Raw genomic sequence first — 23550 nt, 5'->3', positions numbered from 1 at the left:
GTGGCACCGCCTGAGGACAATGCGGTGTGGACATAGCACATGCCACCCCTTCCACACTGCAGCCCGTTTACAGGCAGTCCTGATGTGATATAGCTGCAGTGGCCTTCCTGTGTCACATGCTGTGGTGAGGCTGTAGCCGTCCTGACCCTCCCGACCCTCGCTTGGGCCCAGAGGTGTCCAGGCAGGGTGGCTGCAGGGGCAGGTGTAGGGGCAGGGTGGCTGCAAATGACATAATGAGTCATTTTCTGAGTAGGTTTGGTGGGAATGAGCTTATCCAAGAGAGTCAACTGCAGGTCACCACATCAGAGAACTGCTTACTACCTGCCCGGAGGTGTCAAACAGCCACATAACAGACACTGGGACCGGTTCCCCGTGACGCACAGGCTCCGGCACGCGGGAGCCATAAGCAGGCAGCGTGTCCAAGCTGGTTCTTTTCTCTCCCCCTCCTCCCCGGTGGGTAAATCCCATCAGCCGCCACCCTAAACCGCCCTACGCCAGTCCTAATACCATCTCGGCTACACCATCAGGCCAACATCAGCCAGGCGAAGGACTGACGGTCCTGGGAGGGACACCCCTGCAAGAGCCGGGGGGACAGGGGGGATGGTATTGGGCTCTGTCCTGGGAAAGGGGGCTGGCTGGTGGGAAGAGGCCGCCTGCTGCCCATGTTCTCGGGGGAAGGACAGGGATTCCAGGCCTGAGCTGAGCTTTGTCCTGGGCTAATTTTAGACCAGGGAGGTAAGAGAAGGGAGGCGCATAGAGGGGCTTAAGGGGTCCCACTGCCTTGGTGCGGGGCAAGCTTGATCCCCGTCGTCCCTGCAACGCCTGGTGAGCCGACAGGGTCCCGCTGCTCCCCCCGAGCACAGGAGGCTCCCGGTTGGGCTCGGGGCTCGTCTCGCCCCCCGGAACGGAGCGGAGCAGGTAGCGTTGTAGTCGCTACAGGCAGTGTACGTGGCCTGTGCATCCCAGGGCCAGTGCAGCGCCCTGCTGTGGGGCGCAGGGGGGACTTGGGGAGAACCCTGTGGGTTGAGGGATGCGTCGGAGAGTGACCATGGAGTGTGAGGTTTCCCTGCATGAAGATGCGGGGAGACAGTCCGTGTGGGTCACCCGAGTGGGGGGGGTTATTGCGTCGAAGAACATACATGCCGGAGGCCAGCCTAGAGGTACCTCGGCATGCACTGTCGACACCCCCCACGCCCCGCCGTGCCTCCTTAAGTGCCCGCCCCGCGTCCCGGCCTCCCTCCGTCTCGTCCCGCCCCGTCCCGCCCCGCTCCCTCCAAGTGAGGGAATAAAGTTGCGCACCGGGGTAGGCCGCCCTGGCCGGAGTGCAGCGGGGTCGAGGCGGGTTGGAGCGCTGTTAGCCGGCGGGAGCGCCGGGCCATGGCCTCGAAGGAGCTGGCGCAGAAGCTGCAGCGGCGGCTGCAGCTGGAGGAGAGCGGGGAAGCGGTGGAGGGCGAGGTGGAGGCGGTCAAGGGCGCGGCGGTGGCCGGGGAGGTGGAGGAGCGGAGCTGCTTGACGGCCAGTGCGGACGCCGAGCTGAGCGCTAAGCTGTGCCGGCGGCAGGACATAAACGAGGGCGCGGCGCAGCCCCGGCGGGCCGCCGTCTTCAACCCCTACACCGAGTTCAAGGAGTTCAGCCGCCGGCAGATCAAGGACATGGAGCGCATGTTCCGCCTGTGAGTGGGGCGGGAGCGGGGCGGGGGGCTCGCTGCCCGGCCCGGGGGCACCGGGGCTGGGGCGCTGCCTTCTCCCGCAGCCCCTCCCGGCTCCGGCCCCCGGGGGGCACATCTGGAGAAGAAGGGGTTGCCCGCTCTCGGCGGCACGCTCGCGTTTCTTCGCGGTTTTGTGGTCGGGCTGGAGAACGCCGCGGCGGGTTCCCAGCGCCATCTGATCCCCAGATTGTCCCTGTGCTTTGCCGGGGGGTTCGTAGAGTTTGCCTGGGGCTCAGCCCTGCGTTTAGCTCACGGTCGCTGTTCTGCCTGGGATTGGGACGGCGGCTATTTGTGGTGATACTCCGGAGCAATGGCTTTGCGGGACGCTCTGGGTGAGACGGGGGTAGAGCACAGGCAGTCTTCTGCCCCACACCCTGGGGCTCCAGGTGGGTCTGTGTCCCGGTGCCCGGCAGAGGCGATGGACGTTTTCCGGAAACAACTGCGACTTTGAACGCCCCCAGCAGTCCTCCTGTCTCTGCCTGGCAGTGTCTTAGCTCTGCGCACCGTCCTGTCTGCCAGGCTTTGGTGCTCCTTCCCGCGCACCCAAGCAAAGGCTGAGCATAGCTTCCTCTTGCTGCCCCCTGCGTGGGGGCTGGGATGGGATTCCTTTCCCAGCGGGAAGGTTTGTGTTGAAGTCAAACTGCTGCTAGCAACAGAGAGAGCTGCTTCTGTAAGAAAAAAAGGCTTGGCCGTCCGCGGGACCATGGTCCTGCCGTTTTTTCTCCTCCAGACCCTGTCCTGGCTCCCGCAGTCAGGCTGTGTCTGGGTACCTTTGTCTGCGCTCAGGTTTCCCTTCAGCACCGCAGACCCGTGGGCTCCTGGGGACCAGTGTCCTCTCAGCCCCACAACAGGCTGCTAGGCTGAGAGGGAGCTGCTGCCAGGCAGGAGGTGGCAGGACCACAGAGCAAGGTGTGAAGATGTATTTCACCTTAAGGAGGTGACTGAAGTGAGATTTGTAACTTGTTGGTTCATTGTTCTCCCAGCTGAAAGCTGCCATGGGCACCCTGGGTTGTTGTGAGGAGATCAAGAGCTGGTTGAATGCTGTCAGCTCCCAGCGCTGCGGGGTGTTGTTGCCTGTCCCAGCCTGGCTGTTGCCACAGGAGACCAGGCGATGGGCTTTTGTGAGCTTACTGGAGTTTGGAGTTCTTTGTTGCACAGGCAGCGTTGTGTTGGCAGCTGGTGCGGGAAGCGAGGTGATCCAGGCGGGACTGCTGCTCTACTCTCTCCTGTGTTCCTTTTGACTGTGCTTAAAGGGGATCCCGCTCTATGGGAGGCTGAGACATGGTGCCGTGAGGACTGGAGGACAAACAATGCAGGCGAGGCCTGAAAGCTGTTGGTGAGAGCCTGGGCTGGGCTGTGACACTGCCTCAGTAGGGAAGAGGAAAGGAATGGCAGTAGTTTTGGGAAATAAAAAGTGGAAGAGCTGAATTGCAGCCTAATTTTTCAACAATGAGCTCATTAAACACCAGCCTTGTAAGCAGGAAAAGCTAGGCTTTGCAGTTGAATGCTAATCAGCTGGTCCATGTAGCTGGAAAGCATTGCATACCCTGTGATATGCCAAGGGGCGAAGAAGGTGGGCTGCGTGCTCTGCTGTTGTGTTTCCTGGACAGGCAGCCAGAAAACCCTGTCCTGGTGTTCACTGTTACAGGCACCTGAGGCTTGCAGTGGCAGAGGATCTGGTCTTCGGTCCATCTGCTGCCAGTGACCTGTGTCAACTATTGGCTGCTATCACGTGCTCCATGAGGAGAGGAAATGTTCCCCTTAATTCCTGTCAGTCAGAGCTTGAGTTAATGTGATTAAAGCTTTAATTCTTCGTATGGCTTATTGGCCCTACAACTCAGGGTCTCTCTTACATCCCTCTCTCAAAGGCTTATTTTTTTCCATTAGTATCTTCTCATTGCCACAGGATGCCAGGTTTCCATTATGAAACTTCCCATCCAAAAAATGTTTCTTACTGGTTTAGTGGGACTTTTAAATCTGTAGTTCAGACTAAATTTGAGCCTGTGGTTCTGTGCATGGTATGGGCTGAGTCATGGTGCTCCAGCTGAAAAGACATCCTGGTGATAGTGGCTGTCCTGAATGCCTATCAGGGCATCCCATGGTGTGGATGGTGGCTGTGACTGCCAGGATGAAAGCAAAGAACTCATCTGAAACTGGGACTTCCCAAAATACAGTATTTCATCCAGTGCTAGCTCTGCCAGGAGCATGCTTTCAAAGCAGAAGTAATGTTCTTTGCTCTGGCTGCCACTTTTCCCCCCTCTTTTGTCCCAGCCTCTTCTTGTCAGCATCTCTCCTTTTTGGCCTCATTCCACTGGAGGTGGGGTACAGGTATCTGCTGGAGTGCTGGGTGCAGGCAGCTCTCAGGGTGGGAATTTTTTTGGCAAAAACCAGGAAGTCTAGAACTCAGGCTAATTATAATGTGACCTAATTAGCTGCCTATTCTGACAATATGTGAGGACTGTGGTAACCATAATAGCCTCTCTTTCCTGAGTTGTCTAAGTGAACTCTGGGGCCTCTGGAGTCTTGCATCTCTCCTTGGTGCCATCTTTGTCCAGGAAAATGGTGGAGGGGAGTGTGAAAGCCAGGCAGTGAGGCTCTGCCTGACAGGAATGACCTTTGAGAAATGTAAGGGGGAGGAAAACAGCAGCTTCATCTGTGGGGTGCGAGGGAGTGGAAAAATTCCAGTCTTGCTATTGCTTTTTATGTCTAGGGAATTCCATGTGTTGCCCACACATTGCACAAGTGCCTTGTATCTGGCTGGTGGGAGAGGCTGTGATGTCCCCTTGGAGCTACTTATGAGCCCCTTTGCCAGGTGCCCCAGCCTTGTCTGACATGCTGCAGCAGACGTGCTCTCTCCAGAGCTGTCATGTGCCTTACGTGACCGGCTGCCTCTGATCTGTGACTGGCTGTCTGTGGACTTCCAGTGGGCAGGAAGGGTATTCCCATGGGGACTCAGCTTGGGCCTGCAGGTCTTGCCCAACATCTTGGAGAAGATAGTGGAGGAGGCTCTCATCTTGCCCTCATGTACCTCCAAGAGCAGGAGAGCTTCTGCTTGGGCTGGGGCGGATTAAGCTGCATGTGGTCGAGGAGCATGTTCCTGTCCCCACCCTGGTATGGAGGAATTGTTTCTGAAGCTCTTGACAATAAAATAGAGTATTTAATTTGAAATTAACTACCAATGATCACATCTAGTTCAACTGCCTGATTGCTTCAGGGTTGACCAAAAGTTAAGTCTTGTTATTAAGGGCATTGTCTAAATGTCTCTGAAACACTGAGAGGATTGGGGCACTGACCACCTTTCTAGGAAAGGGGTTCTGTTCCAGGGTCTGACAACCCTCTCAGGCTGAAGGAAAGGTTTCGTTAGGTCCAGTCTGATCCTTCTCTGAGGCAGTTTTGAACCATTCCCATTTATCCTATCACTGGATATCGGGGGCAAACCTGCTCCATGTAAGGTGAAACACAATGCTCAGAGGGAATAAAGTGCTACTTAGGATTTGAAATATTTAACAGGAGATTATTACTTCAGCACCATTATTCCAACTGCTTTATTTCAAAGCCTCCATTAGACCATTGCAGCATACAGGAACTGCAGATCAAAGTACAGGTGCCTGTAGTATGTGAAGCAAGGTAAGGTGCAACAAACATGTACAGGGAGGGCAGGTTTTCATTCCAGCTTTTCGCAAGAAATGTAAATGTTTAGAAACTGCTCTTTGATCCTTCAGGATATGTGATTTCTCATGCAGTTGTCCTTTTGTTAAGTGGGGTTTTAGAGGCAGCTGAAAGGTGACTGCAGAGTCACTACAGGTGACGCAGTCCATGGCATCTCCTTTTTTCTCCCTTCCTGATCCCTCCTTCTACTGAGATGTAACCCCCCAGCACCTATGTAACACCAATGCAATGCCTGTAGCTGAGTAGCAAATTGTGCATAACAGACTTTGTACTCTTAAGCAAGTCTTTTCAGCAAGTATTACCTCCTTTCCCTGATTTTGTCTCCTGCTTTCCTCTCCCAGTGCTTCTGCAGCCAGGCACGCTCTGCAGTCCGGGTGGAAGCGAGTTAGCGTGGGAATCTGGGTGCATCCCTGTCGCAGCAGATTTTGGCAGCCACTGCTGTGTCTCATTTTCTGCCAGGAAGACTGCTGTGGCAGCAGTGTGGTAAAGCCTTATCACAATGGCCATGGTACCCATACCTGCCTGTGGCATTGCAGCTGTCACAGGTGGGATCTGCTGTAGCCATGGTGCCAGCCTGCTGCTGGAGTGGCCTTCCTGTGACATGAGAAGTCTCTGCCTGTTGGCACAATTCCCCTCTGTCTGTAATGCCTACACATCACTTGGGTGAGGCTTGGCTCATGCCCCGGGGAGCTTTGAGCCTGAAGGAAGCAAAGCTCTGGTGTCACAGCTGGACAGTGAGTGATGGCAGAGCTTGCCAGGCACTTGTGTGCTGCATGCCACTTCTGGAGTACAGGTTGGGTGCTCCACCCCGGATGCTGGGGTGTGTTTAACTTGCCCTGGTGCCCTCTTCCAGCTCTGCCTGTGAAGGTGATGGCCGTCCATCACCAGGGCAGCGCTGTGCTGCAGGCAACTGTGTATGAGAGGCATCTGGGGCTAGCTGAGCCTAGGGCCCTGAAAGAGGGGCAGACTGGGGAGTTTTATGATCTCTTGAAAGGCAGACTGTGGAGTTTTTGGTAGGACAGTGGTATCCTGCGAGCATCCACTTACCAGCAAGGTGCAGTCTGCATTGTGCCCCACAGTGTTGAATGCCTGTGGTCTGTTGGGGGTGGTGGGGAATGAATTGTGCTGTTTCTCTTGCCCTATAAATATGCCTCTCCCTAAATAGTCTGGCTGCGCAGCAGCTGGGTGGCTGTACACTGGTCCTAAAATAGTTTGACTGCTTTCAGAGGAAAGGGGGCAGGGAGGGAATGTAGCAGTTTGCAGGGTGCTGCCACTGGGTTTCAGTGCCCCTCTGTCTGGCTGTCCCTGAGTGCAGGGGACTGGTAACCTGATTTCTGGGTGCTTCTCAGCACCAGCTGTATTCTGGCCCAGCGTGCTCAACGCCTATTGTGTAGCTGGTACGGAGTGCTGCTCTGCCAGGCCTGCTGTTGGCAAAACCCGTTTCTCACAATCCTGGCTTTGTCCTGCCTCTCTGCAGGGATGAGCCCTGAAGCTGTGCCCCATGCTTAACCCTTTCAGCATACTGGCCCCCGGGCCAATGTTTACCTGCAAGTAGTGTCATAACAGGAGGGTGAGATGAGCACAGCTGGGCTTGTGCTCTACTTCTGCCTTCATCTCTGTTACCCAGAGCTTCCATGTGGGGCTGGGCAGTGTCCCAACCTCAGATGAGAAGCTCTTGGAGGGGACCTTGGTATTCTTTTGCTTCTGCACCCAGCCAAAGAGCAGCATGAGCCTGCTGGGCCCTCAAAAAACCCAACCCCAGGTTCTTCTCTGTCATGGCACATTTTGCTGCTGTGTCTAATCAAAGGTACTGCATCTCCAGTAGTGATAGCTCTGCACCCTTTCTCCCAAACTTTAAATAAAAGCAAATTGACAATTAAATATTGCACTTACTATGCTTCTCTGATGTTTTGGAAGTGCATCTTAGTGCTGGGCTGGGTAATGCTGTGAATGTGCCTTAATTAACTGACTCCTTCCTTGCTCTGAAGAACCTGCTGTACTTATTCCCTGTGACATCCCAGGTCTGTGACCTGGTTTTTGCTCTGATGGAGGTTTCTTTTCCTAGTTTTTCAGAAAGTGGTCCAAGCTGGTGGGCTTATGGGTTTGCTGGGTACAGAGAGCGCAGGCAGATTGGTAATGGGGGTTCTGCGCCAGCCTAGTCTGGCAGTTATGTCCCTGTCATTGGGAGTCTCTTAGTCCTGGGACCCTTGGAAACTTAGAGCTACAAAGAGTATCAGAAATAGTTGTGGGGTGGTGGAACTCTGGAAAGTCATGGAGGCCTCCCTAGTTTGGGGGAAAAGCCTGCTATGCCTGTGCTCATGAAAGCAGGGGCAGAGATCTTGGCTGCAGCTCTGCCTTGCTCTGCTCACGTCTGTACGCAGTTTGGAGCTGGTGGCTTTGTTCGTGCCTTCCTTTGCCACAGCTTCCTTTGTGGCAGTGAGGTTTTTCAGCTGGACTTTGTTCCAGGGTAACCACAACTGTGCAGATCTCTGTCTGGAATGGCTACAGCCCTCGTTTATTTGGAAGAGAGCTAACAGTCAATGAAAGATGATGGGTGGGAGGATTTGACTGGCTCCTGCCCCCTGGAAAGCTTCAGCACTGTGCCTAGGGTTTCCTTCTGAATGGCTGAAAGGATTTAACTCTGTCTGGGTTGAGATACTGGCAGGGGGACAGTGGGAAACTGTGTGCCAAGGCTGAGCCCAGCTTGGGAGACCCTGCCCTTTTCTCTCCTGTGAAGCCCTAGCTCTGCGCTGAATCCTGATGGCAAGGCCAGGATGAAAGAGGGCTGTTGACCAGCTGATAACAGAGAACCCATCCCTGCAGCTTTTGGACTTTGAAAGCCGGTGATAGCCCTGGTGGGTGTGAAGTGCTGGTTGCTGGATGGGCCGGATGCTTTGCCCACACCCACAGCAGATGTTGGGAGGAGTTGGTGTACAGTCCCAGGCTGTGCACAGCAGATCACTCCCTGCCTCCCCATCCATAAAGCACTCTTTCCCCTTGCACGGGTGCTCTCCTCTGAAGAGTCCTTGCAGTCCTTGGTGCTCTATGGTCCCACTCTAGTCTTGCTCCTGGAGGTGGGCACTGGTTTTCTCTGCCAGCCTGGCCCTGTGGTGCAGCTCTGGTACCACAGCCCTGGCTAGTATTGCTGTGCTCCCCTGGGGCTGTCTTTCTGCTCTGCCTGGGAACACAGAATTAAACAGCTGCTCTGAAACATGGTGCTTATAGTACAAAAGCATTTTGGAAAGGATGGATCATAACAGCTAGAGAGAGGGGAGTTTTGCTTACAAAGAAAGATTGCTTTCTGTCAAGAGGTTCTGCTTGGTCTCTGCTCCCTGTTTCTCCTTGAAACTAGCAGGAAACCTGGCAGCAAGTGACTCTGCGTGCCTTTTCCTCACCATATTGGTGCATGGTGTAAGCTGCGTGTGAGTTGCCTTTGTGCTGGACAGGCAAGTGGGTGAAATGGAAATCCCAGTGAGATAAGCTGAATTCTTCTGTGTTCCTTCTGTGTGGGTTGTTTGGTCTGAGGTCCCCTGAGAACTTCTCTCTTTGGTGAGACAGCTCTGAAAGCTGACAGCTACTTCCCTGAGCTTAATATATCTCAGCACTGGCCATGTCATGCAGCTTCCCCTCTCCCCTGAGCTTTGAACCACACAGTGACTTTATCCATGTGCATGGTTCATCTTCTGGGGAGATGATGGTTGATCCCTTCCCCTTTGTACCCTGCAGGTATGACTCAGGACGGGATGGATATATCGACCTGATGGAGCTGAAGCTCATGATGGAAAAGCTGGGAGCCCCACAGACCCACCTGGGGCTGAAGAACATGATCAAGGAGGTGGATGAAGACTTTGATGGAAAGCTCAGCTTCCGTGAGGTGAGGGGGGCTGCAGTAACAGACCGGGGTGCAGCTGTGGGGTTGAAGGAGGAGGCAGCTGGGCCCCATATTCTGTGGGCTGTAGGTAGCCCTCTCCCCTCTGTGTTTTTCCAGTGGTGGAGTGCAGTGGAGAAGCTGGTGGGCTTCCCCATGCCAAGCGTGTGGAGCGCTGTTAACCTCCATCTCCACATGGCAGCCATGGTACCTGATGCCAAAGCTCTCCAGCCTCCCTCCTTGCTTCAGGAGCACATTTGAGTCCTGTTGCAGCTGCTGGGAGTGCTCACTGAGCTCCCTGTTGTAGCTGGAGGAAGTTATGTCCCTTCAGTTTCCAAGTCTCATTGCTTGGCTCCTGTGGTACAGCAGCTGAGGCCTCATTTCAGGTGCAGTACAGGAGCTTTGCTTGGAGCAGCTTATCTCATGGGGCACAAAAGGTTCTCTTCCAATTTGTATTGGAATCCTCTCTGCATCATGCAATGACCAGCCATGGCAAGTTTTATGAGGGGTGGTCATCACCCTGAAAGGGAGTAAATGTGTGGATGCAGCAATTTGGTACTGCACGCTGGCTCAGCAAGGACACAGCTCAAACAGGTCTGTCTGTTACCACTGTATTGTGACAGCTGAGAGGACAAGCCAGGATCTTCTGCCAGACAGAGGAAGAAAGCAAATTTGAGCAGTGACCTGCGTGCACTCAGGGGTACCCAAATCATTTCAGCAGGAAAGGGAACCCAAAAGCTCCTGTTGTAGCATCTCCTCCTCTCAGACTTTGATAGCTGGCTCAGTCACAAGCAAATGTCACACTGTGGCTTTCTGAATTAACCCAGAGCCCCTTAGGTAGCAAGAGGAGAGGCAGCACTGCTTATGTCCTGCACTGGTTTTGAGGGCTGTGCTGCTTCCTTCTGTCCCGTGGGATGCCTACGGTGGGCCCTGAGCAGCTGGGCTCCCTTGTTTCTACAGGCATGATGCTCTCACCAGGCCTCTTCCAGGGTAGGGCTCAGAACATCAAGCTCTCCATTGTGGAAGTTTGAAAGCTTTGGCAGTGCTGGAAGGGAGGATGAGCAACCAAGGCCTGTGACTGGCTGGGCTGGTTGGGGCAGGAAGGGTGACTGTAACTCAGAGAGCTACTGCACTCTCTCTCTGTGCTGGTACATCACACCATCTTCCTCTGCTTTTGTGCCCTAAGGGCTTTGTTGGATTTATTTCACTGCAAGAGGGCAGCAAGGAAAGATAGAGGCCAAAGACTTGGATTACAAGAAATGGGGGAGGATATGCAAATCTGGGAAATGAGAGCCTGTCCCCGAGTTCCCTGCTGCCCGGTCAGAGGTGAACTGGAGGTAGCAAAGAATCCAGTGGAACAGGAAGAGCACTATTCCCATGGCCCCGGGTCACTGATTGCCAAATCACTGGATAGGCTGAGGAGCCCTCTGTGTGCATTCTGGGCCACGCTTCATTCCAGGTGAAGAGCTAGGGACAGCCTCTGGGCTTGCTGCATGGGCTTCCCATGGAAGAAAAATGCCTTTATCCTAAAGCCCCTGAAAGATGCTATGGTGCTCTAGCATCAGTGGCATGACACAAGTAGCAGAGCAGCTCCTCTTCTGCTCCCACCTGTTTGGAGCACAGCCTCTTGCAGGGGGTGCCTGTTCTGCCAGCCCCTGGCATGTGGCACACAGCAGCTGGTGCTGTTGAAGTGTTTTGCCAGAAGGGAAAACAATGACATGCAACTGCAAGCTTGAGTGGCCCACGGGTTGGAATGAGGGCGCATCACTGGCAGAGCTCTGGAGACAAATTGCACAGCAGCTTTGGCAGACACCCAAACCTTCCTGTGGTAGAGCAGGATGCTTCTTGCCTTGCTGCAGGTGTGCCCTGTCTAGCTGCTGTGTTCAGGCAGAGGGCTGACAGGGAAGCAGGTTCCCTGGTGGGCGAGGGGGCCTCAACCATCCCATAGGCATGAACCATTCTGTTTCTCATTGGTGGTGACAAGCAAATATGTGGAGTGTGCCTAAGCTGACTTGGGTCATTCAGGAGAATCCTGTTTTAAATGAGTGCCTGAACTCAGTAGGGTACAACTGTAGTATTGGAGGGCTCCTCTCTGCCTGTCCAGAGAATACCAAGTCCGGGCATACCTGTGTGAACTCTTCTTGTGGCCTGGCCAGAGAATTGGTAGGGACCTCATTCACTTGTAATAGATCACCTTTCTCTGCTGTTTTGAGTAGTGTCCTCCCATCCCAGATAAGTTGTTTCTTGGCAAGCAGGCTGCTGACAAACTACAGGCCTTGTTAGGAAAGCTGCCTTCTACCATCAACCTTTGAATGTCCACCAATACATTAATGATTAACTATACAAGACTCCTGCTGTGACTCAAGCAATGAAATTTAGGCTTAAAAAGATTAGGTATAATGGGTGGGAAAAAGCCCCATACCTCTGACTGTCTAGTTCCATCATTACCACAGGAAACCAGAGTTAATTGCTGTGACAGTAGTGTGTCATTGGAGCTGCTACCTAGAACCCACAGAAATCCACCCACTGCCCCTTACACCCTCACCAGCTGAAGTGTTGACCCACATGATGTGTTTCCTACCAGGGTTGGTGCAAACCACATCCTTAGTGCTGCTTTTCTGGCAAGCTATTGTTGCAAGGCTGCTGCAGCCTGTCAGCCCCACACCTTTCCTTGCATGATGCCCAGCCTGGCTCTGCAGGGTAGGTCTTGGATCATGAAGGATGTGAGAGCTGATAAAATTTACCAGGTTGGTACATTGGAAAGTGTGGGTTGTGTTCTCCTCTTTGAGAGCAGAGCTTTGAAACATACCTACCTACATTATTCACTTTTGCTTCTCTGTTGACATTTCCTTGAGATTTAGCTGCACATGATGTGTCCTGGGCCCAGCAAGGGTGTTACACAGGCTGGCAATGAGAGCTGAATGCAGATTGTTGGTGTTCTCTAGTTAGTAAGGACCAACACCTCATGGTAAGGTGGGCTGTAGGCTGTATGCTGGTGCAATTGCTGTTGAGCTCCTGTGGGAACCAGCATAATGTCCCATAGTCCACCTTGCCAGATCCTTGGGACTGACATTATGCTCTGTCCACCCTAACCATGTCTTAGTCTCAAGTTTCCTTTAACTCAGCCTGCCTTTGTGGCCACAGCAGCCTATATTCTTCTAGATGATTGCTGTGCCATCCCTTAGTTTCAGGATGATTCATGCTCACTTGTACTCATGACCCAGTCCCTCCCCAGGTGACAGCTGTATTAGACCCCAGGATTGTGCTGCCTCCACTGCTCTTTCCAATGTCAGGAAGTGGGACTTTCAGGGTGAAGCAGGAGGAAGCATGACTAATTCCAGCCTAGCTGCTAGCCCTCTGTGTCACAGTGCCCAGTGGTGGCAAAGAGGAACTAGTCAGAGCCCAGTGGATCTGGGCAGAGGGGAAAGGATGTCTTGGGGAGGATTTGTTTTCTTTCCAAGCAGGATGCTTTGCCTGTTCAGCAGTGAACCCTTTATTTCTTACATGTGTGTTTTGGGTTTGAATGGCCAGGTTTTCATAGCAGGGGGTCTACAAGGAGTGTGAGAAGCTGTTAGAATCTTCCCCTATGCCTGGTAAGCCAAAGCCAGCTGGCTCCAGGACAGACCTGCTCTGACTAAGGCGAGCCAATCAGGAATGATGGTAATCCCTCTGTGATAGCATATTTATGAAGGTTAAAAAGTTATAGTGCAGAGATAATTATGGCCAGAGAAGAGAGGAGTGAGAATATGTGGGAGGAACAGCTTTGCAGACACCCAGGTTAGTGGAAAGGGAGGGGCAGGAGGTGATCCAGGTTCTGGAGCTGGGGTTCCCGTGCAGCCCATAGTGAAACAAGCTGTCCACCTGCAGCCCATGGAAGATACTCATGCCAGAGCAGGTGGCTGCCTGAAAGGAAGATGTGAATCTATGGGAAGCCCCATGCTGGAGAAGGGGAAGGACTTTTCTTGCACAGTGGCAGGAACAACCTGTAAAGACCTGACCATAACCCCTATTTCCTGTCTGCCTGTGATGCTGGAGAGAGGAGATGGAGCTGGCAAGGAGGGAGGGGTGAAGGGAAGGTGTCTTGAAGATTTATTTTACTTCTCATTATCCTGCTCTAATTTGTTAGTAATAAATTCAGTTAATATCCCCAAGTTGAGCCTTTTTTGCCTATGATAGTATTTTGGTGAATAATCTCTCTAGGTCCTTAGAACTTGTGAACTTTTGTTGTATTTTCTCTCCCCTATCCAAATGAGAAGGGGAGACAGAGTGGCTTTGGTAGCCTGGCATCCGGCCAGGATCAACCAACTACAGTGTGTTTGGGGAAGGAAATGCTCCCTTGCTGAGCCCAGCCTGCTTTCTGCTTACCCTGTGCTGAGCACTCAGAGGTTAAGAGGCTGTTGCATGGAGCAGTGCCTCGTGAGCTGCCTGTGTGAGAGGGCAGCCAGTGCTGCTGTCATCTCCACACCCTTCCTCAAGGGAGGCCTTCCCAAACTTTTGCATTCTCACCAGCTTCTGTGAGTGACTTGAAGCAGGGCTGGTTCAGTGTGGATGCTGGGACTCTGCTGCCCTCCTCCGGGACAGCTCGGGCTCTCCATAGGAAACATCAGACTCCTCAGCCTGGCAGTATGAGGGGCACAGCACTAGAGATATTTGATGTTCCTGTGCAAAGGGATTTCAGGGCAACCCTACCTGGTACCTGCAGCCGCCTGGCCTGAAGTGCTGCATTGGTGCAGCTTTGTTGCCTGTGCTTCTTTTGTACCTGAGTGGTTTGACCTTGTGTCTGTTATCTCTGCACTGTTCCAAGCACTGAGACACCTCCTGGGGTTGCCAAGAATAGCAGGGAGTTAACAGGACCTCTGCAAGTACACCTAGAGCTTCCAAATCTTAACCTGGAGTTTGGCAAGTGCACGGTGGTGCAGAAGTCTTTATTTTTAAGCAGGCATATTTTGTTCCTTCTGTTAAAACAAAACCAAAAAGTATGCTTTTGTGGAATGTGATATAACTCTTTTTTTTGTTTCTCTTTGCAATTCACTTCCCCATACACACTCTGCTGTAGTGACTCTGAATTTGTTAAATGGTCCAGTGCAGGTCAGAAGTTTCACACCAACTTGCTCTGTGGACACTTGTTCAAGCCACTGTCACAAGGGCATGCACACACCTGGGCTGCTGTTCTCTCTAAAAGGAGTGCACTGATGCCTTGAGTCACATAGCCGGAGGTGAACTAGAGCTGTGCTTGCCCTGCCTTCATTCTCATGGTATGTGACTTGAGTCCCTAGAGCCCTGGGAAGCTGCTGGAGGACTTGTGAATACACCATTAGAGTGTAGGGACATAGAGCTATAGCTGAGTCTGCCTAATGGTTGTACTGGATAAGTGCAGAGGTGTCCTCCCTCTTCTGGCCACGTAGGAGCCCAGGCTTGGTAGGAACTGTGCTTTACTAGGGCTCTGATAACAGGGAAACCGTCTTTTCCTGTGAGGTTCCTCCTGCTTTTAGTCTTTAACAGGACGTTCCTTGGTGCCACTTGGTTTATATACACCTGGTTTCCTTTGCTCTGAAATGTGAATTCCATCTCTCTGCAGATGATTGTACTGTTTGTATTTTAAGTTGTTTGAGCTTTAGTGAAATGTTTCCTCTCTGTCTTCCTAGTTCCTGCTGATTTTCCATAAAGCTGCAGCTGGGGAACTCGAGGAAGACAGCGGCCTATTGACTCTTGCAAAGCTCTCGGAGATAGATGTATCCATTGAGGGAGTCAAAGGAGCCAAGAACTTCTTTGAAGCTAAGGTATGGTGTGACAAAGAAGAATATGAAAAAACTCAGCCGTAGCTGATTTTCCTTTCACATTTTGCTGAGCTATAGATAGAGCCTTTCCGTGGCTCAGTCACCACACCAGAGCAATGTAATTCACAGTCTGTGTTGTGGGTCTTAGAGCTGACTGGCTGATCTGTGTCCCTGTGGCTGGGTCTAGGTGGCTGACCTCTTTTAAAGATGTAAGTGTTCTGAAAACTAATGTCATAGGGACAGAGTTTTCCCATTTTGCAAAACCTCACTTAGCCAGAACACTCAGAGTTCAGTGGTGAACAGCGTGTTTTGGAGTATAGGATTTCAGGCATCTTTCTCTGTAACCTTTGGAATCAAAATCATTCTGCAGGGTCCTGGGGCTGGCAGAAAGAGTTGTACACCATCTGAAGCTGACAAAGCACCCTTTCTGAAAGCTCTCTTGGAGAGAAAATAATCCTGCTTGTTTATATAAGAAGTTTTTTTCCCAAGAGCCTAACACAGCTATTGCACAGCAGATGTACTGAGATGAAAGCTGGAAAAATAGCCAGCAAGTAAACAATGTCTCTTTGATCTGCAGATTATCCATGGTGTAGTATGATGTTCTCAGATTTGGCTGTGATTCAGAGTGTTTTCTGCAGTAGTTTCTCCCACTGCATACTCACAGCCTATGCCCTGCTGCCTGTTTGTGGAAATAATGTATGTGACCCAATACTGATGGCCTTGTGTTTTGGTCACTTGTTACTGACTTATTAGTAAGTGGCCTTTGTTTTATTGATGTTAAAGTCAAGGAAAATAACAGGTATTGGGTGTAAATACCCAAGCACTGCAGTGTAATTAAAACTTGAGCTGTCCTGACAGAGGATCCCAGGGAACAGTGGGAGGTGCAGCAAGCAGTTGTGTGTTGCTCATCTGGGAGTAACTCGGGCTTTGGCTCTCCCTCTGATGCAAGGCTTGACACTCATTTATTTTCTCTCTGTCTCATAAAGGTTCAAGCCCTCTCCTCAGCCAGTAAGTTTGAAGCAGAGATAAAAGCTGAGCAGGATGAGCGGAAGCGGGAAGAGGAGGAAAGGAAGCACCGCCGAGCAGCTTTCAGGGAGTTAAAGTCTGCATTTACCCAGTAAGCAACCAGCCAGTATGCACTCTGAAATTGCACATGACTTGGTACGTTTCCCAGATCAGGGCTCTGCCTGGACAGGACTGCTTGGATCCTGCCTAAAACTCATCACAGTTTTGCTAGCCTTTCCTGAAGATCCTCCTGAGCTCCTAAGGGCACAACTCTTGCAGTTACTATGCATTCATGATGATGTGAATAGTAGAAGCTGTGTACGGGCTGTTTGCTCTGAACTGTTACCAGCACATCACCCTAAAGCAGAAACAGCAGGTAGCAAATCATGGGTGAGCACTGACAAGCGTCATGTTTGCCTGCTTCCTTCCTTCCTATACATCCTTTTTCTCTTAATCCTCTATTAATTCATTCCTTGCTTACAGGCAAGTAGTGAGGTCTTGTGTAAATCAGGGTGTACTAAGTACAGCTTGACTTCTGTATGCTTGTACTGCTGTTGGGTGTTGTCACCCTTTTCTTATTCCTCAAAGCCCCATGCCACAGGCACTGTGAAAACACTGTGAAGAGAGAAAGATAATTAAGGACATGGATCAAATTCACTACCATTTTCTCTAGCATTTTCTGCCACCCAGCACGTTGAAGAGTCTTCCAGTTCCTCTTCTCTGAAGTGCCATAGTAACTAACCCTTCAATAAGAGGTGAGATTTCCCAAGACTTCAAAGGGAAGAAGCTGGGTCTCTTAAACAAGGAATAGAAAATGGAGTTGCCTGACCATTTATCTTCTTTCGCATTCCATCACATTTAGTGTACTGTACAGCTTCACTGTTATTTTCCAGGCTTAGGCAGCTGTATCTGTTTTAGGGGGTATTGTCAGCTGGACGGTGCAATCGGATGGCACACTGGGGTTTTTTATTTAGAAATTTGCTCATAGCCTGAATCATGAAGGTGACATTGTTTGATTTCATTAGAGGCACAACAGAGAACACCAGCACGGCATACTGAGCAACTCTTGCTCAGAAACCAGGGAGGTGAGCACATTTAACTGAACTGAATTTTGAGGGCTTGCCTTATACTTGGAAACACAGGAAACTTGCCCACAAATGTTGAGATGCCCAGTGCTTGTCTGGATATAAACACTGTCAGTCGTGGCAGGGAAACTTCCCTCAGAGACCTCTCTCAAGACATGGATTTACTCAAATTCTGCCTCTGCTCTTGCATTTGTGGCAAAATGTTATTTTTTTTTTCAGAACGAAAATCACCAGTCATCTTTTCACTTGTCTGTTTTGCTTCTAAAACTGTGAGCACTAAACTGTGAGCATGGAATAATAAATAGAAAAACTTCTACTCTTTAATGTCAGGTGAAAGAATTGCTAAACGATTAAACTGTGTATATATATCTTCACAGATTATATTTTATAAATCACGCTTTTTTAGCTAAATATTTATAATTAAATGTTTTTATACTTTACAACAAAGCAGATAATTTCATCTTCAATTATTTCTCCTGTTGCTGAAATGTAAAAATAAAGCATTGTTATCTCCAGTCTTGTCTGTGGTTTATTTCAGGTCTTTGAACGTAGCATTTTTCACAAATTACAGTAGTGATCCCCAAAGCTCGGCATCCTGACTTGGATGAGTGGGGGAATTGTTCAACCCCTTCCTGATAACACTTCCTCTTGTGCACAGCAGTTCTGGTGTAAAAAGCCCTAATGTTTGCATTTCCTCAGAAAGGGACATGGCTGTGTAAATACTTGAAATTCTGCCCACTGCTAAATGTTGACATCTGAAGGTTGTCAGCCTTCCCTTATCTTAAAATAGCCTCTGTCTCAGCCCCCATAGTGCCCCAGTTGGGAGCTGGGCAGGTTGCTTCAGTTAAAATTCCCTTTGCATTTCCTGCTTTTGCTTTTATTAAGGGGAAAAAAAAGAAAATTAACATGGATAACTGAAAATGTGCCCAAGCATTTTGTTTTTATTGCTGATCTGCTAAGCTTTGCTGGCATGGCTACACCAAGGGGGTTCAGGAAGAGGTTTAACCATGCCTTGTTATAGGTCCACTAATGAAATAGAAGCCATAAGTATTTTATCCCATGCAGCTCTGCTCTGATACATTCACTGTGTCTATGAGTTCTTGGGTCTCAGAGGTCATGTAAAACCTGGGTGAAGGTTCCTTAGTCTCTGTTTTCCTAGGAGAATTGCTACACTGCAGCTCTTGATTTGTGGGGCTTTTGTTTGTTTGTTTGGTTTTTTTCTTTACAGCATTGCAAGCACTGTTGAGTTGTGCTGTTTTGCACATGCAGCTGGGTAAGGAGCCCATGGCTGCAGGAGGAGATGGAAAAAGGTTTTCCAGTGGTGTATTTTAATAGAATTGAGTCGACTCCAGCTGCCAAGTTTCAGTAAGGAAATGAGCATTGTCTATGGTTTTGTTCAATTCAAACAGGTGCTGTAGTTGGGACCTGCGGTCAGTGCAGTGAACAATAAGTGCTTTTGGATGTGCGTTTATTTGCAAGTTGCAGCAACATGTGTTTTGAAATTAGCTTTGCAAAAATGGACATTGGGAAATTGCTTTGTAAATTGTTCTGTTTTACTGGCAATTATTGGATTAGATAATAGTAGCATTGTGTTATGCATAAGTATAAAGAGAAATTGTCTAGCTGGATCTCCCACCTAAAACCATGTGACAACACTTAGTTGTATTTACTTGTAATTTATCTATTACAATCCTTGATGCTCTGGCCTTCTATGCCTGATGTCACTACAGGTTGCTGTCAAAGGTCCTGGCAATCCCAGCTCTCTTTAGTGATGCCTGTCTGGTATTTCTGACATGCCTCAGGTGACTCTTAAGTCCATGACGGCAAGTAGAGGAGCTTGATGAAAAGCCTGTTGCACTTAGTGGTCTTTCTTAGAAGGGATAAATACATGCCTCAAGTCATTAATCTAGAATGGAAACTTCAGGTCGTCTTTGATCCCTGAAGGGATTTTGTTTTAACTTTTCCCAGAGTAGGCAAAGTACAGTAAAGGAGTCATTAGCACTTCAGCCAGCACCGAGGACGGGTTCAGCCTATCTGGATGCTCAGATTGCAGTGGATTTCCCAAGGATGCTCCTGTCACAGTCATTGCCATTGGCTGCAGGGTACAGCTTATGGCAGCAGGAAGTCTCACTTAAAGAGCTCAGTGTGATCACAGTGGAGAGAAAGAGAAATGGTGTGATCAGGCTCTTCCTGGCTCAAGGTTTGGGGTTTATCTGTGAGGATTAAATGTGACAAAATAGTATTCTAACCTTATGGGAGTGTCCAACTAAATCCAAGACATCTGGAAGTAATTGAGTGTTGCAGAAGTAGCAGCTTGTTTGTGGTATTCTGTCTTTCAGAGCAAGCCACCTGAGGTGACAGATGCATTGAGGTGACTGACTTTAAAAACTGCATTTGGATGTTTGCCTGCTTTGCTGCTGTTTAACTATTTTTAGGGATGTGGCAAATGAGGACATGGAAAACAGAGCCTGCTGAGAAGACATTGACTATTCCCAGACAAAATCCCTGGTTATTTCAACAAACAGGTGAACCACTTTTCCAAGTAACAAAATGCAGGAGTGGCAAGGAGAAACATGACTGTGATGCATCTTTCTGGGCTGCTTTGTGATCATTATTTATCATTTCAAAGATGTGCTCTGTGTTCATGGCTCTACCAGTGCACCAAGGGAGGCAGGTTCTTGCCTCCAAGCCAGAATGGGTGAAAACAAGGGGCTAGTAAGAAAAGTCGATAGTTTGATGGGGATACCACTTCCCTGCACTTGGATTTTTAATTGTGTGGATAAATTGGCACAGTAATCCAGGGCTCTGAAGTACATCATGCCCTTGGTACCCAGACTGGCTGCTGGGGTGATTTCACACCTACACAATATCAGCTGACATTCTGTCATTGAGCCATGCAGGAATTTTACTGCACAGGTACAGTCTTGAATTTTCATGAGATTCTCCCTGTTCTTCTTGAATGAGTTGTGGAAGATTTAAGATGCATCTGCTATTACCAAAAAATTGTCATCTGAGTTTCCTTGAAGTACTTTACAGAGATGCCAAGTTCTGCAGATGAGGCATATTTCAGATGCTTATTGAATTTGAATTTTCTTTTGTCTCAGTAATATAATGTTTGTGCTAACTGGGATAAAAAAAATTCTACAAGTGCTAAACATCTCCCATCTCAGATAAAGGTTGTCCTGGAGCATGTGAAAATATTTTTCAGTGCTCAAGCTCACATTTGATAAGTAGAATAACAAGGCACAGCTGCTTCTGCAATTGGAAATTCTCACTGACAGCTTGAAATGCAGCACTCTCTCCCTCCCTCTCTCCCTCTCTTTATCATTATTAGTATTGGCTCAAGCTGTGTGACAACAACCAGGGGAATTGAATGCAGCTTATCAGAGGCCAGCCTTTTTCTAGGGAGCTTTGCTTCTCCATACCAGCCTCCTAGAGAGAGAAATGGAGAAATTCCATCCTAGGGTTTTTGGGTGAGGTAGTCCTATGTAGCTCTTAGCTAAAAATAAGCCCCAAGAATTACAGGCTTTCAACCCATTAGCTCACAAGAATCACTAGTATTCACTGTTGCATCATTTTTGGCTGTCATTCAGTACACAATGACAAGTATTTATTCACCTACAGGAGGATGGAGAAAGCTACATGGGTTGTGGCTGATATCATTAGAGTGAAACTGTTTCAGCTGAAAAGGGTTATACTTTCAGCAGCGCGTAACAGCCAAGAATAGTTTTTTTGTGCTGAAGGAACCACATGGGGCTATTCTGCATCATGTACTAATATGGGTTTGGGGACTAAAAATAAACTGGTATTTTTAGCTGAAGAAAGTTTGCCTTGAGCTTCTGATTTTTCCATCAGAAGAGTCAAAATATGTATCATCTAATGCCCTTTCTCTGACAGCAGCAACAGCAGCTGCCGCTGTCCCCCAGGGTGACTCCCACGGCAAAGTGTCCTCAGGGCTCCCCCAGTATCCGGGCAAGAGCAGGTCCAGCCCTCGGTGCCTGGGCACTGTGAGTGCTCACACACGGCGGCTTCTCACAGAGTTTCTTGTGGCCACCGATAAAGTCGAACTGCCTCATGGAACTTCACAGAGGATACGGATAAAGCCGGGAGCCACGCTGTGCTGCTGAGGCCGCCTGTATTTTGTGTGAGATAACAGCGAGAGTGTGGCAGAATCACGGAATCATTCAGGTTGAAAAAGACCTGAGATCATCGAGTCCAGCCTGTGCCTGATCCCCATTTTGTCAACCAGACCAGGGCACTGAGTGCCACGTCCAGGCGTCCCTTGAACATCTCCTGAAATAGTGACTCCACCACCACCCTTGACAGCGCCTCCCAATGTCTAATCACCCCTTCTGTGAAGAATTTCTTCCTAGTGTCCCACCTAAACCTCACCTGCTACAGTTTAAGGCCATGTTCTCCCGTCCCGTCCCTTGTTCCCTGGGAGCAGAGCCCAACCTCCCCCCGGCTTCACCCTCCTGTCGTGGGGAGTTGTGAAGAGCAAGAAGGGCCCCCCTACGCCTCCTTTTCTCCAGGCTGAGCCCCCCCAGCTCCTTCAGCCGCTTCTCGTAAGAGTGGTGACCCTTCCCCAGCTCCATTCCCTTCTCTCGACACATTCCAACCCTTTAGTATCCTTCCTGAATTGAAAGGTCCAAAACTGGACAGAGGACTGAAGGTGCGGCCTTATCAGTGCCGAGTGCAAGGGGAACTGACGCACTGATTTCATTAGGGGGGTTCGGGCAGGGCGGGAGCTGTGGGGACCCCCGGCCTTGCCATGTCCCCCCACCCGTCCTCCCCTCAGGGCTGTGAGGGGGAGGGGGTGCTGCTGCACGGGCTCGCGCCTCCGGCAGGGGGCGCTGGAGTCCCACCTCTCCCCGCGGTGACGTCACACGGCGGGTGGGCGGGAAGCGCCGCTGCTCATCCGGGTCCCACGGCTGGGCCTGGGGGCGTGGCCTCGCCCTCACGTGACGCTGCGTGGCGGCGCACCCGCCATCTTGTGTTGTTGGGTTGAGGAGCCGCCGCGGCTGTGAGGGACTCTCCGCCCGGGAGCGCAGGTAACGCCGTCCAGCCGCCGCCCGGCCCCGCCGCTGCCCCGGCCGCCCCCGCCACGCCCCCGCCGCCGCGCGCCCCGTCCGACCACCGGCCCTGCCGGCGGCCTCCGTCCGCCTCGGCTGCCGCAGCACCGAGGCGCCCCGCGGCCTAACTGGGAGGCGAGGCCGCCCAGGGGGGAGGGGGGGGTGCGCCTGCAGGGCCCCCCTGCGCTCCCCATGGGCCTCTGCAGGGGTCGTTGGAGCTGGGGCGAGCGGGCCTTGAGCTCTCCACGCAGGTCCTTGGTACTTGTCAGGCGACGGCGGGGCGCCCGCGGCTCCTCACCGCCCTCCGGGGCCGTCTCCCCTCGCACTGACCCTTGTGAACTCGCTCGTCCCCTCCCAGCCCAGGGGGAGCACCGCGGTGAGCCCCGCTTCGAGCACGCCCGGCGCTGTCGGGTTACACTGGCCGAGGAAGGAGGGAGCTCCGAGCCTTCCCCCGCGCAGGCAGCAGGGTTTGGGAGCAGCGGTGACCGGCAGTGTTTGACTGGAGAGGCCTTGGCAGGCTGAAGAGAGCATCGATCAGAATTGTGTACGTTTGGTATCGATCCAAGACAAGTAGTTTCAGTGTCAACAGAGCACTTACGGCTCTTTCAGTTTTCTGTGATTTCACTTTGAATTGGGACAAGGTATAGGCCAAAAGGAGGTATTGCCAAGTAGTGCTTTTGGAATAAAAATCCACGTTTTCCCCAGTAACATTCAGTTCACCGTTCGTGGTGTGCTGCTTTTATTGTAGTTCTTGAATATCTGTTTGCTTGGGTGGATGGGAAAAGGACTTTTGAATTCCGATTATATTCCTCTAACTTCTTGCTGCTCATTTTATTTTCTTGCTTCAGGAGCTGACTTGGGCAAGTTCCTGGAAAGTACGTGTGAATTTTTATTTTTCTTATGACTCTGCTGGTTGTTTTTGTTCTTAAGAAACTCTTTAATAAACAAAAATTAATTTGTTGTTCTGTGAATGGAGCATTTGGGGTTGATACACACTCACACTGTGATAATTGGAAACCTTTGTAAACAAAATTGGTTGCAGTTGTCACCAACAAAAGCTTTGTTTTTGGTATTTTTAAGTTTTGTTATTGGGTGGTGACTGCAGTAGATAATAAGAGCATTATTACTATGAGGTGTTGGTTTTTTTGCCATGCACTTTAGTAGGTATCCTTTGAGCAGTTAGCTGATGCTGGTGTGAAAATGTGTGACCTAATGAATCCTGTGGGTGCCAGCAGAAATGCTGGAGTGTCCATGGCCCCTTCTGCACCTGCTTTGCTCCCCAGGTTCATGTAGTTCTACAAGTCAGTTGATGTCAGTGGTTGTGTGTTGGTGTTAATTTCTCAATGAATGTGTAATTTAAAAAAA

General features: G+C 50.6%; 2 protein-coding genes across 11 annotated transcripts in view; both read left to right on the top strand.

Moving 5' to 3' along the window:
- The first annotated feature begins 1377 nt into the window (after nt 1–1377).
- EFHD1 (EF-hand domain family member D1) lies at nt 1378–17628 on the top strand. Of its 3 annotated transcripts, none has more exons than XM_062499102.1 (5): nt 1378–1455; nt 1585–1673; nt 9105–9252; nt 14892–15026; nt 16010–17628. In XM_062499102.1, exons 1-5 carry the CDS (start codon nt 1378–1380, stop codon nt 16142–16144), a joined length of 585 nt encoding a protein of 194 aa, XP_062355086.1. In that variant the 3' UTR covers nt 16145–17628. The 3 variants fall into 3 exon arrangements, with proteins under 3 accessions (XP_062355086.1, XP_062355085.1, XP_062355084.1); XM_062499101.1 differs by having other exon boundaries at nt 1546–1673; XM_062499100.1 differs by having other exon boundaries at nt 1378–1673.
- Nucleotides 17629–22237: 4609 nt separating this feature from the next.
- The window catches only part of GIGYF2 (GRB10 interacting GYF protein 2), a 75473-nt gene continuing 74160 nt past the window's right edge, over nt 22238–23550 (top strand). For 4 of the 8 annotated variants that reach the window (XM_062499247.1, XM_062499249.1, XM_062499246.1 and 1 more), the window contains exon 1: nt 22240–23060. The gene's annotated coding sequence lies outside the window, so the exon portion shown is untranslated. Of the gene's footprint in view, nt 23061–23550 lie in introns of all 8 variants that reach the window. The other 4 variants (XM_062499244.1, XM_062499242.1, XM_062499241.1 and 1 more) reach the window with 2 other exon arrangements.

This window comes from Cinclus cinclus, chromosome 10, assembly GCF_963662255.1.
Source record: "Cinclus cinclus chromosome 10, bCinCin1.1, whole genome shotgun sequence".
Classification (NCBI taxonomy): domain Eukaryota; kingdom Metazoa; phylum Chordata; class Aves; order Passeriformes; family Cinclidae; genus Cinclus; species Cinclus cinclus.
Note: the sequence above shows the minus strand (reverse complement) of the source record. Positions and strands in the feature narration are given on the sequence as shown.